Source organism: Aquarana catesbeiana, linkage group LG07, assembly GCF_042186555.1.
Source record: "Aquarana catesbeiana isolate 2022-GZ linkage group LG07, ASM4218655v1, whole genome shotgun sequence".
Taxonomy (NCBI): Eukaryota; Metazoa; Chordata; class Amphibia; order Anura; family Ranidae; genus Aquarana; species Aquarana catesbeiana.
In genome coordinates this window covers 313,826,815-313,842,071 of record NC_133330.1, presented here as the reverse complement: position 1 = coordinate 313,842,071, position 15,257 = coordinate 313,826,815, and the positions used below count along the sequence as shown (strand labels likewise).

At 42.9% G+C, this 15,257-nt stretch overlaps 1 protein-coding gene across 1 annotated transcript in view; it reads right to left on the bottom strand.

Annotated features, from left to right (window-relative positions):
* Positions 1-15,257, bottom strand: part of LOC141102986 (ZZ-type zinc finger-containing protein 3-like) — a 116,200-nt gene continuing 100,943 nt past the window's right edge. Inside the window, exons 8-11 of the mRNA XM_073592076.1 lie at positions 12,764-12,925; positions 9,475-9,609; positions 7,448-7,548; positions 1-4,366 (exon numbers count right to left, since the gene is read on the bottom strand). Coding sequence (XP_073448177.1) covers positions 4,222-4,366; positions 7,448-7,548; positions 9,475-9,609; positions 12,764-12,925 — 543 coding nt within the window. The 3' untranslated portion in view covers positions 1-4,221. The remainder of the gene's footprint in view (positions 4,367-7,447; positions 7,549-9,474; positions 9,610-12,763; positions 12,926-15,257) is intronic.

The window sequence follows — 15,257 nt, the reverse complement described above, 5'->3', positions numbered from 1 at the left end:
TTTGGTTGAGTGTTTATTACATTGGTTGGCTGCCTTGATCATTGGCTGGTGGCTTTTTTTTTTGGGGGGGGGGTACCTGGATGAAAAGTCAAGAGGCCAAAAATGACATTATGTACAAACAAATAGTACCCACACATTTTATTTAAGTCCTCCTGACAATTCTTTTAAGAACATACTGTTTACATGTAGAAGGGAACGGGAGGGGGGGAAAAAAAAAAATACAATATGTCTATCCTTTCCCTGCCGGAGAGTTCAGCCACGCCCCCTCAGCCCCGCACTCGCTCTCTCTCTCTGGCGGAGGGTCAAGCTATATAAGGATGCCATATACAAAAGATCACGTGACCATATCTAGCTCATCGCATAGATCTATGTAACCACTTGCTTAAATATTAATAAAAATACATTTTTTATGGATTCTGTGCGACTACAAAAAGAGAAATTACAATACACATAGAATTTACAATAGGCAGTTATTTTTCTAGTTTTTTTTTTTTTTTCGTCTTTTAGGTGGGTTTTTATCAATCTTCCCTCCCAAAATGTTGAGGCAGAAGGCCGCGTCTTTAAAGGGTCAGTCCAGCAAAACCAGTTTTTTGGTTTCAGCAGATGCTGGAGGGACGATTCATCTACTGGTCTCAACTGTCAAGAACTCAACACGTGATCGCTCACTTATAATTTTCATTTGCTTATCTTACATGATACTGTCATGGAAGGACCGTTTGCATCTTTACATGAAAAACATACGAAAAAAAAAAAAATGACACCTTAATTCTGTCAAGGAAAAATATGCGCACATTACAACGGAAAGACGACATTGCAAGCGCCATACACAATTTACTGTTCAACCGGATGACACAAACGCTTCATGTTCACCCAATTGACTATTTGGCAATTACTCTCTCATATTAATAACATGAACACACACAGAGATAACCATTTAAAAGGAAAAACAAACAAAATTGGGAAAGTAGTACGAGGTGTTTGGTCAGGTTAAAGTGGATCTATATAAATCAGGATTCTGCCTGATTTTACTAAAACGTTGAGAAAAGCTTATGCTTGTTCTGTATTTGTGGACGTTTCTCAACCGTCTCCAACCAGTCAGGTGACTAATGTCTTGGCACTGATTATGGGATCTCAGTCTGCTGTAGAACTTCTGTCATTATTAATTACAAGTAACTTCTATAATTTAGCTTAGTAAGTGGCTACAAATTAGGTAAATAACAATTTAGGATGTTCCTCAACTGTCTCCAACCAGTCAGATGACTAATGTCTTGGCACGGATTATGGGATCTCAGTCTGCTGTAGGACTTCTGTCATTATTAATTACAAGTAACTTCTATAATTTAGGTTAGTATGTTTATATAAATAAATTTAGGATGTTCCTCAACTGTCTCCCTCAAGACAGATGACCACTGCCTAGACAATGACCATGGGGTCTCTGTCAAAAGGTATTTAAAAAAAGAACGTCAGACATAGTTTGCCGTCAGTGGCTTATGCTGGCCATCGATTTGAACCATGTACGGGCAGGCTGAATGTACCCAAGTTGATCAATCGACAACCAGACTGTCATATTTCACATGCAATTATTGCTATTGGCTATTGTAGCTACTAGCAACAATCACTGTGTTCTCCCGGCAGGGACAGCTTCCCTCGCTGGGAGAACACAATGGCTCTGCGGGAGGGATTCCCCTATCAACACTGACTATGGTTGCAGGAAAGAAAAAAAACGCTCCCTCTACGGCTGATTTATACCTGAATATTGGTCCATCAGGCAGAGAACATGTGCTGGATAACTACAGGATACAGGAAAAAAGACATTACCTTGTTTCAATTTGACATTATTTAATGTCTAAAAGAAAGATTAAGAAACCTGAACTGTCCTGTAATTCTTGGCACTCTTCATCGTTTAGCCGTTAGCCACATGGTCTCTGCTTAGAGGGGAGGGATCAGTGTTCTGGAGAAGTCACTGATTGGCCAGATCTGTCTGACTTTGTCTTACATCTTTTGAAAAAGATCCCATGATCAATGTCTTGGCAGTGGTCACCTGACATGAAGGAAATGTTTGAGGAACATCCTAAATGGTAGTATAGCATTATAACATAGCAAAACATTTTCTGTATATTTTTTATTAAATCGGGTAGAATGTCTACAAATCTAGCTATCCCAGATATTGGCCAAGGCAATAGATAAGGGTATGCAGCAGAACTGTTAAAAGTATACATGTTCGTGGGTGTTCTGGAAGACTCACGGATTGGCTAGCTCTGCCTAATGTTCTGTCTTACAACATCTTTTAAAAGAGATCCCAAGATCAAGGAGTTGGCAGTGGTCACCTGAATTGAAGGAGACAGTTGAGGAATGTCCCAAAATATAGCACAGCATTATAACATAGCATAACGTTTTCTATACGTTTTTATTAAATCGGGCAGAATGTCTACAACTCTAGCTATCTAGGATGTTGGCCAAGGCAAAAGATAAGGGTATTCAGAAGAGCTGGTAAAGTGTACATCTTACGTGGGTGTTCTGGAAGAGCCACTGATTGGCCAGCTCTGCCTGACTTTGCCTTACAACATCTTTTGAAAGAGATCCCATGAGCAACATCTAAACAGTGGTCACCTGAATTGTAGGAGACGGTTGAGGAACATCCTAAAATTATAAGGTTTTCTATACATTTTTAGGCAACAGATAAGGGTATATACATTCAGCACGGCTGTTAAAAAATGTACATATTACATGGGTGATCTGAAAGAGTCACTGATTGGCCAGCTCTGCCTGACTTTGTCTTACATCTTCTGAAAGAAAGTCCATGATCAATGTCTAAGCAGTGGTCACCTGACTTGTAGGAGACAGTTAAGGAACGTCCTAAATTATAGCATAGTATTATAGCATTGCATAAAGTTTTCTATGCATTTTTTTTATTAAAGTCGGGCAGAATGTCTACAACTCTAGCTATCCAAGGTGTTGGCCAAACCAACAGATTAGGGTATTCAGTAGAGCTGTTGAAAGTGTACATCTTACGTGGGGGCTGGCAAGGGAGCCACATACATACACTGATGCAGGTTTCCTATGACCTTATTACCATCTTAGTCGCTAAATATCCTATCGGCTACCAGTCTAGAAATCAGAGTTGGTCCAATCACAGTTAACTGTCAGAGGAGAACACCTCAAAAGCCTCTCCAATCAGCCTGTGTGTGGTTACCTTTATAGCAGGATGATTCCTTCTCATTGGAGTTCCCAGCTCCGCCCACCAGCAGAATATGTTAGGACACCTCACTTTCCCTGCAGGATTCTATAAGAATGCAGTAGCAGTTGTAAAATTGTAAAGGGAGGAAAGCAGGCCAGAGACATACAGAAGGCAAGCCAGCAGATGACTCAAAATCCCAGTTCTGCAGGGACTAACCCTTTAAATCTTTTGTTTTTCTTTTTTTTTTCCTGAAGGGAGGACCTAAGAAAAGTTTTAAGTGTTAGACTTGACACAATTACTACGAGTGGCACTGTATCACCATTTTGTGTACACGTCACATGATCAGCAGAACATTACATTTAAAAAATAGATCTCAAAATTTCGACATTCACACGCGCTCACACGCCCACGAGCTGGTTGGAGAAGCCGCCACAGAAACCTGAATCTGTAGTGCTTGATTGTAGTCGTTTGTCTTTAAAAGCAGCTCAAAGTCTAGCAGAGAACAGAGTTAATCCATTAGGTGGGTAAGTCGTCTTTTTTTTTTTTTTCCCCCCCACATTGTCTTTTAAACAGTAGCGTCTTCTAAACAAACACTGTGATTGGTTAAAACCTTCTGAAAACGTCAGTTTCTGTGCAAAAAAAGGAGAAAAATAATATTTCACAAAACTGCAAGCTAGTAAACCAATTTTAATATAAATAGTTCACATTTTTTTTTTTTTTTTGACCGATTATTGTTTTCGTCGGAAGCCTTTGGAAAATGAGGAGTTGCTGTAACGTGCGTTGTGAGTTGGTGTAAATGATCAGTAGTCCCCGGACTGACGGCCTCTAGCGGACAAGCTCCCAGGGAGGTTTGTCCCGAACGCCTGTGGAATGTTGGACTGCTGTAGATGCCAAGTGGAGTCTGGTGGAGCTGTCCAGGTAGGTGTCATGCTGTGAGCAGAGTCTCGGGAGGAGGCCGGGGTCTGCTGACAAATGCATGGTCCGCTCTACTGCCCCCTGGTGACTGCAAAAGATTACTCAGCCGGCTGTTTGGCTGGGTCACGTCATCTGTTTGCTGGGAAATAGTTTGGGTCCAGGTAATTGTAACTGGTGCCGCGTGGCATGCAGTAATCTCGATCTAGGAATGTCTCTGCCCTGTACACAGGCTCCAGGTGGTGATCCTCTTTGTGGGTTTCCGTTTCATGCAAACTGCAGGAAAAAAACAAACAAACAAGACTGTATTTGCGCCTGAATTAAATTCTCAGATGGTATCTTTTATTTTTTGGATCCTGTCCCCTCCAGGTAACAAAACAAAAAAAAAACAAAAAAAAAAAGATAGAAAGCACTATTCACCCTCGTCAAAGTCCAGAGTCCTCTTTAACCATTTGACCTCCGGAAGATTTACCCCCCGTCCTGACCAGGCTATTTTTTTCGATACGGCACTGCATTACTTTAACTGACAATTTTGTGGTCATGCAACGTTGTACCCAAATAAAATTGATGTCCTTTTTTCCCACAAATAGAGCTTTCTTTTGGTGGTATTTGATCACCTCTGCGTTTTCAATTTTCTGCACTATAAACAAAAAAAACTGACAATTTTGAAATTATATATATATATATATATATATATATATATATATATATATATATATATATATATTTTACATTCTGCTATAATACAGATCCACACTTTTTAGGAACCAGTGACGCCAATACAAAAATATGCACTGTCACTGTACTAATGACACTGGCTAGGAAGGGGTTAACATCAGGGGCGATTAAAGGGTTAACGGTTTGCCTAGCCAGTGTTTCTGTGTACTATGGGAGGTGCTTTTACTAGGGGAACACAGGATCCATGCCTTCCCTACTGACAGAACGACAATCTGCCTAGTTTACATAGCGCGTCCCCTACTCAGAAGAGCCGGATCAGAGATATAAATGTGTGTGTGTGTGTGTGTGTGTGTGTGTGTGTGTGTGTGATGGCGCACAGCTGCCACCCTGCAGCAGTAAAATTGCTATGGGATGGACAGCAAGTGGTTAAAGTAACCCTGCGCCCCGAATCACATGCACCAAAGAAGTTACAGATCCTGAACAAGCAGTAAAAGCTCTTTATAGCAAGCACTCATTTATCTCTGTATCTATAAACATTGAGGAGAAATTTGTTTTCAAAAATCTGCAACAGAAGTACTGTGTTTTTATATGAGAGCAGAATCTGGTCAGGCTGGCAGCCCTTTAATGTACACAAACCACAGATTCTTCTAAGCTGTTAGAAACCAATAGAAATGGTCCCTGTTGTAATCTTTGAGGCTATTCAAAAATGAATGATTTCACATGAATAGCAGCTAGAGAGGTAAGGGATGGCTTGTTTGAAAGCCTTTCTATTGCGTGTTAAGAATATGTAAATTGTTAATTGTCCATAGTCTAGACACAGGTCCACCTTAACCGCTTCCGGACCGCCCACCGCATATATACTGTGACAGGGCGGCCCGGCTGCAAAAAAATCACATACCTGTACATGTTCTTATGCCCACTTCGGAGCCAATTAGCGGGTCAGACGGCCGCCGGTCGTTTGGAGGAAAGACAGAACGGCAGTCTGCCTATGTAAACAAGGCAGACTGCAGTTCTGTCAGGGAGGAAAAGGGAGATCTTGTGTTTCTGCTAAGGGGAAAAACAGATCTCTCTTCTCGTCCAGTGCATTCATCCCCCACACGGTTAGAAATCACTCCCTAGGAGCACACTTAACCCTTTGATCGCCTGGTGTTAACCCCTTCCCTGCCAGTGCATTTTTTTTTTAGCACTGATCACTGTATTGGTTCTACTGGTCCCCAAAAAGTGTCACTTAGTGTGCGATTTGTCTGCTGCAATGTCACAGTCCCGCTAAAAATCGCTGATCGCCACCATCACTGTTAAAAACAAATTGACCTGGAACAAGCACAGATAAAATGATTTTTTTTAAATTTCCTCTATTATTTAAGCAGATGCATTTATAGATTGCTTGATAATGCATGCTCAGCTCTCTGTACCTGCCACCGCGTTAGTGTAACAGTACTGCTGGGGGGGGAGGGGGAGTGTAGTCCAAGGAGAGAAGATACATAGAAAGCAGCGCTGGGCTTTTACTGGACTAGATGATATACTTAGACCAGTTTCACTTTTCCAACAGACTTCAGCATGACGCTTAAAGGGGTTGTAAAGTCAGAAGGTTTTTTTTTTATCTTGCATCAAGATGAAAAACATTCTGTGTGCAGTAGCGCCCCCCCCCCCCCCCCCCCCCAATCTCTTTTCTATGTCCTATAGATGTTTTATTCTGACATCCTCTGTTAGATGTATCCTCAAGTTGCAGTTGCTGTGATTTCAGCCCAGCATATCCCATTTAAAGTGAACCAGTCACTGGGGAATAATGTACAGACCAACAATAATAAAGGGTCACAAGCTGCCTCTACAAACCTGGGAGACAAACAGGGAGGTTGATTTATTAAATCTGCAGAGTGCAAAATCTGGTGCAGCTCTGCACTGAAACCAATCAGCTTCCAGGTTTTATTATCAAACCTTAATTGAACAAGCTGAAGTTAGAAGCTGATTGGCTACTATGCACAGCTACACCAGATTTTGCACTCTCCAGGTTTAGTAAATCAACCCCACAGTATGCAAACTGCAGAGCTGGAGCAGAATAGTTATAAAGCAAGAGGATGCATCAATCATTTAATGCTGCTTGCTATTACTAATTCATTCTAGCTTATGTCCCTGTGACAGGTTTCCTTTAAAGTGTTATTAAACCCAGGACCCTGCATTCATTATATCTGGTCTCCCACAGTACACAGAACATGAAAATGCAATTATTTTGGTGAATATAAACAGCTAAATACCTTTTCTCATCATGACTTCTATCAGTGTCTGGTCAAAGCTTGTAGGAGGAGTTTTCATTCTCCTCTGTTTTATGAGGCTGCAGGACCCCTGACCATTTGTCTGGACAGTGCTGATTGGCCCTGTGCTGTTTACATGCACCCTCTCAAGAAAAAAAACAAAAAAACGCTCTAGCAATACACACCAAACTAAGCATGTGCAGAGTGCCCACAAGGCTCTGTACTATCATCAGCAGATTGATTGGGGACTGTGGAAGGAGGGGAGGATCAGAGAAGACAGGATCAAACAGCCTTTTTACACAATGCGGAGGATTAACCCCTTAGGTTCCACAGTGAGAATAACAAGCATGCTTTACTGCATATACAGACTGATTTTACCTTTTGTGGGTTTAGTAACACTTTAAGCATACTTCGCTCCGATCACACTTACCAGTCTGAGCATGAGTCACAAAAGTCCACAGACATTTGAGGAGGACAGTCCTGGCAATGCCACCGGATACCCTGGATAGGTTCTGTCCTGCAGTTATCACACTGTAAGACAACAGCACAGACTTAGGTATACAACAGAAACAACATAAATATAAAGTCACACAACTAATGGTCTATAGGAGCTGCTCATTACAAAACATTTACACATCACTATCCTGAATGAAGCATCATTTCTATTCTATTGAGAGACGGTAATAAGGCAGACGGGCAGCAGGTCTAAGTAGTGAAAGGCAGGTTGGGAACCCTGGAGCAAAATACATCAATTTCAGCCCACTTAGCTGTACAGAGTGAGCTTGGCTTTATCCCACCCCCGATTCCGCGACCCAATGTGGCATTCAGGACATGGATGAGCGTGTTTGGGGCAGAGGAACTTGACTGGCCTGCACAGAGTCCTGACCTCATCCCGATAGAACACCTTTGGGATGAATTGGAGCGGAGACTGTGAGCCAGGCATTCTCATCCAACATCAGTGTCTGGCCTCACAAATGCACTTCTGGAAGAATGGTCAAACCTTCCCATAGACACACTCCTAAATCTTGTGGACAGCCTTCCCAGAAGAGCTGAAGCTGTTATAGCTGCAAAGGGTGGGCCAACCCTGCCATTAAAGTTCATGTGTGTGTAAAGGCAGGCATCCCAATACTTTTGACAATATAATGCATTTGCAGTAAAAACCTGCTTCTAAGTAACAACTAGAGGATGGAGAAGTATTTTGGGGAGATGGAGGAGACTACAGCAATCAATAAATGAACTATACATTGTCTAGTGATCCTCCTGCAAAGTAAATTTTCCAGGCACTTAGACTAGAGAGGTTTTCCAATTACAAAGAGAGTGGAAGTCTTTGCTCTTGTTTTAACCCCCCACCCCAACCTCAATTTTTTTTAAGCCTGCCTCATGGAATTACATTGCCAACTTTGTCACAAAGGGACAGCCCAGCCTTGGGAAACCCACTTAAACCAATGCGTTCCTAGTGATGGAGGGAAAAAAACAAGCAGCTCTTGATAAAATTGCTTATTGGCGGAGAATGCAGGCCTGCTGATCAGAAGCAAAGGGGGCATACTGAAGCAGAGCATAATCTCCTCCCTTCAGAGACTGGGCCGCAGGGCAGTATTCCAACATGATAAGGACCCCAAACACACCTCCAAGACGACCACTGCCTTGCTAAAGAAGCTGAGGGTAAAGGTGATGGACTGGCCAAGCATGTCTCCAGACCTAAACCCTATTGAGCATCTGTGGGGCATCCTCAAACGGAAGGTGGAGGAGCGCAAGGTCTCTAACATCCACCAGCTCTGTGATGTCCTCATGGAGGAGTGGAAGAGGACTCCAGTGGCAACCTGTGAAGCTCTGGTGAACTCCATGCCCAAGAGGGTTAAGGCAGTGCTAGAAAAATAATGGTGGCCACACAAAATATTGATATTTGGGCCCAATTTGGACATTTTCACTTAGGGGTGTACTCACTTTTGTTGCCAGCAGTTTAGACATTAATGGCTGTGTGTTGAGTTATTTTGAAGGGACAGCAAATTTACACTGTTATACAAGCTGTACACTCACTACTTTACATTGTAGCAAAGTGTCATTTCTTCAGTGTTGTCACATGAAAAGATAGAATAAAATATTTACAAAAATGTGAGGGGTGTACTCACTTTTGTGAGATACTGTATATGTAGTGTACGAATGTGAATTGGTGGCCTTAGATTGTAAGCTCCTTGAAGGCAGGGACTGATATGAATGTACAAAATATATGTAAAACGCTGCATAAATCGATGGTGCTATACGAGTACCTGTAAAAAAATAATAAATAGATTGCCTTGAACTTTGACTGATCTACTGTGATTAAAAATGGACAACTCCATCTTAGAGTCATACAGCGCCACCTGCTAGTAAGAACTGGGCATTACATAGGGAGCCCCATCTTCCTCTATAGCCTGGAAATTAGACAAATCCACTCTCTGTGTCACAGAATAAACTTACTTTGAAGCCAACATGCTGCACAAAACCACTGTCAGCCTCCATCTCTTGGAGTCTTTGCTTCTTCAATTTCTTCAATTCAAGTAGCTCTTTATACTCTGGCAGGCCATAATAAGCAGCGGGAATGGACTCCTCATCCTGTGGGAAGACAGATTAGTGTATGGGTGATCCTTCCAGGATAAGATAACAAAGATCTACAAGGCACATTGTATGTACTTCTCCTGTGTATTTAGTGGTCTGGCAGAAATTCTCACTGCATAGCTCCCAACTGTCCCTGATTTGGAGCAATGCCCCTCTGTCCCTCATTTTGGTCTGATCTCTATAGTTGTATATCAAATGCACTTTTTATCTTTCAAAAAGTGTTTCACAGCCATAAACCTTTCATCCAGTTTCTAAATTGCTGCATTTGTAAATTTTAAAGCCAATATAATGGAATAGTAGTGGTAAAAAAAAAAAAGCCCTTGTGGATTTAATTAACTTTATTTAGGTTAATGCTCCTTTAAGGGGGTGTGGCAGGGGGCGTGTCCCATGCCTACATACATTCCCTAGTAGGTGTCCCTCATTCCCATCTCAAAATGTTGGGAGTAAGGATGAGCTCCGGCGTGTTCGCACACTCCATGTGCAGAGCCCGCCAGGAAGTCGGCACGGCGCTGCGCTAATCACAGGCAGTGGGACATTTACCCGATGCGCGGATGCAGAGAACGGGAAATGTCTCACTGCCTGTGATTAGCACAGCGCCGTGCCGACTTCCTGGCGGGCTCTGCACATGGAGTGTGCGAACACGCCGGAGCTCATCCTTAGTTGGGAGGTACGTCACTGGAAAAAAAGCAATGTCATCATACAGGGACCAACCCTGCACAGATGTTACAACAAATCTATGGTGAAATATAGGAGCTGCCTGGCTGTCTCCAGCTTTCACAATATAAAAAGACACGGACCTGAATTAGTAATCAGCAAACTTGCTCGGGGTCGGCAACTCTTAGGCTTCATGCACTAGTACTAGGCTCTTCTGAATGCCTCTCTTTTGACAGGAGAAAAGCCACGTTTTTTAACTGCGTTTAGGCATGTCAAGTGTTTAGGCGTTTACTAATTTTATTGGCCAGTAATAGTCATTTATTCTGGCCATTGAAATGAAAGAAGTGGTGCTAAACACGCCTAGTGTTTAGACATGTTTGCACAGGCTTGGTGCATTTGGCGTTTTTTCCCCAAACACTTCCCTCTGGAACACGATTTTGGTGCGTTCAGATTTCTACCTCCTAAATGCCTGTAGATGCCTATGTATGTGTACATGGACACATAGGATAACAGAGGGACGTTTCCGATTTGAATTACTGTAAGTCCGAATTTATGGCTGAATTCGGACCCGAAAGCAGCCAAAGACGCACAGGACTCTTCTGCAGTGCGCTCTGCAGCCGCCCCGGAGATGTGTGAACCGGTTCCATTGAGGGAAACCCACATCCAATTCGCAATAGTTTGAACCCAGCCTTAAACAGGGCATTTGACAGCTGCAGTGTGCATGAGGTCTTAAAAAGCTTATTCCACCCTTTGCAAAAATGTAAAAACTGCACACCACATTAATAAAATAAAAGAATGCACATTTAGTAAACGTTTGCATTGGAGTCGGCAAAGCATTGCACAACCACAATCACTACATGGCAGGTGCCATGCACAAGCGCCTGCAGGCTGCTTTCCCAGAACAAGGACTGTATGGAGGCACAGACCTACCGTTTTGAGGCTAGAGGAAGTAAACAATGGATTATAAATGCAGTGAGGTCACCACACTTGTGCTCTTTGCTCAGTTCCCCCGAACACCTTTTCTCCTGGCAGGAGAAAACCAGAGTTAAAAACATGCCCAAAGCCACGTTTTGCAAACGCGTTTAGGTGTGTTCAGGGGTTCATTTATTTCAGTGGTCAGAATTGATTCTGGTCACTGAAATGAACCCACACTCAAAGGCTAAACGGGCCTAGCTGCAGTTAGGTGCATTTAGGCGTGTTTGCCATTTTTTTCTGCAGAAACGCTCCTCTCCTAAACGTGCAATGTGCTCCTAAACGTCTATGCATGCAAGGACATATAGGGGGTTATTTACTAAAAGCAAATCCACTTTGCACTACAAGTGCAAACTACAAGTGCAAAGTGCACTTGAAATTGCACTGAAAGTGCAGTCGCTGTAAATCCGAGGGGGACATGCAAGGAAAATATAAAACAGCATTTTAGCTTGTACATGATTGGATGATAAAATCAGCAGAGCTTCCCCTCATTTCAGATCTACCCCTCAGATTTACAGCGACTGCACTTCCAAGTGCACTTTGCAATTGTAGTTTGCACTTGTAGTGCAAAGTGGATTTGCCTTTCGTAAATAACCCCCATAGTCTAACATGGAGGAGCGTCTAGAGACAGAAAAAAAAAAAGAAAACTCCAAGTGCCCTTAAAAGTGGCGTTTTTGACGCCCAGAGTGTGTGAGGCCTTCCTCTGGGAAAGGACTTTTAGTCTTTCATTCACAGATCCATTTACAGGGATCTGTGAATAGATGAGGCTCAATTCAGAAATCAGCAAGATCTCTATCGAGCAGAAAGCCACAGTTCAGGTAAGTGGCCAGCATCATTCTTTATTGGGCATGGTGTATTATGCTTATGCTGGCCATACATGTATGGATCTGTTTATTCACGAAACTATCATTTTCAACATTTCGACAAATATTGACCTTTCTTCACTACATGTTTGATCATATTCGACCCAGTTTACTGTAATTAAACCAAAATATAAGCAGTCAAAATGGGAATCTATAACATCTGATCATTTTTTAAGCTATGTGGTGTAGGACATTATTAATCTGTTGTTAAATTGATTGGTGTATGGCCGACATTCGTGATAGACAGCTTCATTAATAGAGTGTCAGTGTAAGGGCCGGTGCTTTAGTCCCTATACAAAAGTCTATTGGAATGCAAAAAGCAGGTCAAATGCACTTCAGAAGGAGGTCAACTGCACCAATCATGGAATTTTTAATGACCTCAGAAGCAGCTCAAAGTGACGTCACTACAGACGCTGCGCATTTGTCCAACCAAGCCCATTAAGACCGGCGCTAACAGAGAAGTTGAAATTGCCAGCCACACAGATAACCATCAACATTAAACTCACTGCACACAGCAATAGTGTATATATTCTGAATAATCTAAAAAGGAAGTTCTGATTGTAAATAAAATTAATCTGAAGGAGGAAAATGTGATGGTAGAGAGCAAATGAAAAAATGGAATACGCAAGAGATTTGAACACACACAGATTGACCACAATTACCGAGACTTCATCGTCTTCATCAGCAGCTGCGTCGAGGTCCCGGCTGTGGTAACTGGAGTGGTCGTCATCCTCTTCCATGAACACAGGAGGCTCGTGGGATGTCATGAAGGTGGAGGGTTTAAAGAGGTGTTTGTTGAGGATATGCTGTCGCTTATTGGGAAGCTGTGTGGACAACAGCAGGAAATACATTTAAGGGACCCTGTCTCCAGACCATTTATTTCAACAACAATCTTCCCATAAGATTATATGCGCATTCAATGTACTTTATGGTATTTACCTGTCAAAGCCTCCCTTCTGTAGAGATCCAAAAGGCCTGGGAGACTACTGCTGGGTGCCGCCATCTTGGATGGGATGTCAGCAGCCCCAGCAGACCTCCTACTTAAGTGACACTCTATAGCAGGGGTCCCCAAACTTTCTAAACAAAGGGACAGTTTACTGTCCTTTATACTTTAGGGAGGTCAGACTGTGACCAGTAGGAGTAAACAATGCCCCATCATTGGTGTCAGTGGGAGGAATACTGCTCCATCATTGGTGTCAGTGGGAGGAATAGTGCTCCATCACTGGTGTCAGTGGGAGGAATACTGCTCCATTATTGGTGTCAGTGGGAGGAATAGTGCCCCATCGTTGGTATCAGTGGGAGGAATAGTGCCCCATCGTTGGTGTCAGTGGGAGGAATAGTGCCCCATCGTTGGGGTCAGTGGGAGGAATAGTGCCCCATCGTTGGGGTCAGTGGGAGGAAAAGTGCCCCATTGTTGGGGTCAATGGCAGGAATAATGCTTCAAGGGCTGGAAAAAGGAAAGCAAAGGGCTGCATCTAGCCCCCAGGCCAGAGTTTGGATACCACCTCTATAGCGCTGCCTTTTGCTCCTCCCCCGGGCAGCTACATAAAAGGTTATTGTAGGAGGGTGAGCATAAGGGCAGAGGAGCTGTGCCAGCACGGACGGTAAAAGCCTGGTACACACTAATATTTTTTTTTCCTTCAACCCAGTAGGTCCAATGAAAAAAAAAGCTGACAGCTTCGGTCAGAACCGCTGTACAAATTATCCAATGTTAGTACAGCAATCTCCCCCACTGAACTGTTCTGTTCTGACAGGAGAACGCCCCCCCCCCCCCCCCCCCTCACCAGAACACTCCGGTCAGCACTCTCAGCAATTTACATTGCAACCAAATAAAAAATAGTTAATGCAGTTTTTTAACCACTTCAGCTCCGGAAGGTTTTACCCCCTTCTTGACAAGGCCATTTTTTATGATACGGCACTGCATTGTCCTTTTTTTCCCACAAATAGAGCTTTCTTTTGGTGGTATTTGATCACCTCTGCGGTTTTTATTTTTTGCGCTATAAACAAAAAAAGGCTGACAATTAAAAAAAAATATACATATTACTTTCTGCTATAAAACACATCCAATAAAAAAAAATTTAAAAATTACAATTTCTTCATAAATTTAGGCCAATATGTATTCTGCTACATAATTTTTGTGTAAAAAATTCCCAATAAGCGTATGATTGTTTTTTGTGCAAAAGTTATAGCGTCTACAAACTATGGGATAAATTTAGGGACTTTTTATATTTTTAAATATTTTTTACTAGTAATGGCAGCGATCAGCGATTTTGAAGGGGGACTACCACATTGCGGCGGACAAATCGCACACTAAGTGACACTTTTTGTGGACCAGTGACACCAATACAGTGATCAGTGCTAAAAGAATATGCACTGTCACTGTATAAATGACACTGGCAAGGGAAGGGGTTAACATCAGGGGCAATCAAAGGGTTACATGCAGGGCTTATTTTTCTCAGAGAATAGGTGCTGGAATCCCCACCTTCTGAGTCACTTCTTGTCTCTGCCCCCTACCCACCTCCGAGCACTGTCCCTTGGTTTCACCCCCTACCCACCTCCCAGCACCGTCTCATTCAGAGAATACAAAGCCAAGTATGATTATGTCCTGCTATGCTAAAGTAATTTGTATGGAAATTGGTAATGATAACAAGAAAAGCAGTACAATAGATCCCCTGCAGCCAGCAGCAATATACCCCCCCCAGCAACATAGGACCCGTGCAACAGAATATCACCCAGCAGCAAGACCAGATCTCCCAGCAGCCAGCATCAATAGACTCTCCAGCAGCCAGAAACAATATAGACATTAACAGTTGATCCCTTCCAGCAGCAGTTGACCCCCCCCCAGTAACATAACCTCCCCCCCAGCAACAAGAGGCCACTACACAAAAACAGATCCCCTCCAGTGACAATAGATCCCCCAGCAGCCAGCATCAGTAGACCCTCTAGGACACCCCAGCACCCCTTGCCATTAGATACATTCAGTGCTGGAGGTGCCAGAACTGCGTTCCCCCACATTCCCGCTGAAAAAAAGCCCGGGTTACATGTGTTCCCTATGTGTGCTTTCTAACTGTAGGGGGAGCGCTTTGACTAAAGGAAAACAGAGATCCCCATTTCTGCTTAGCAGAAACAGAGATCTCCATTTTCCTTTCTGGCAGA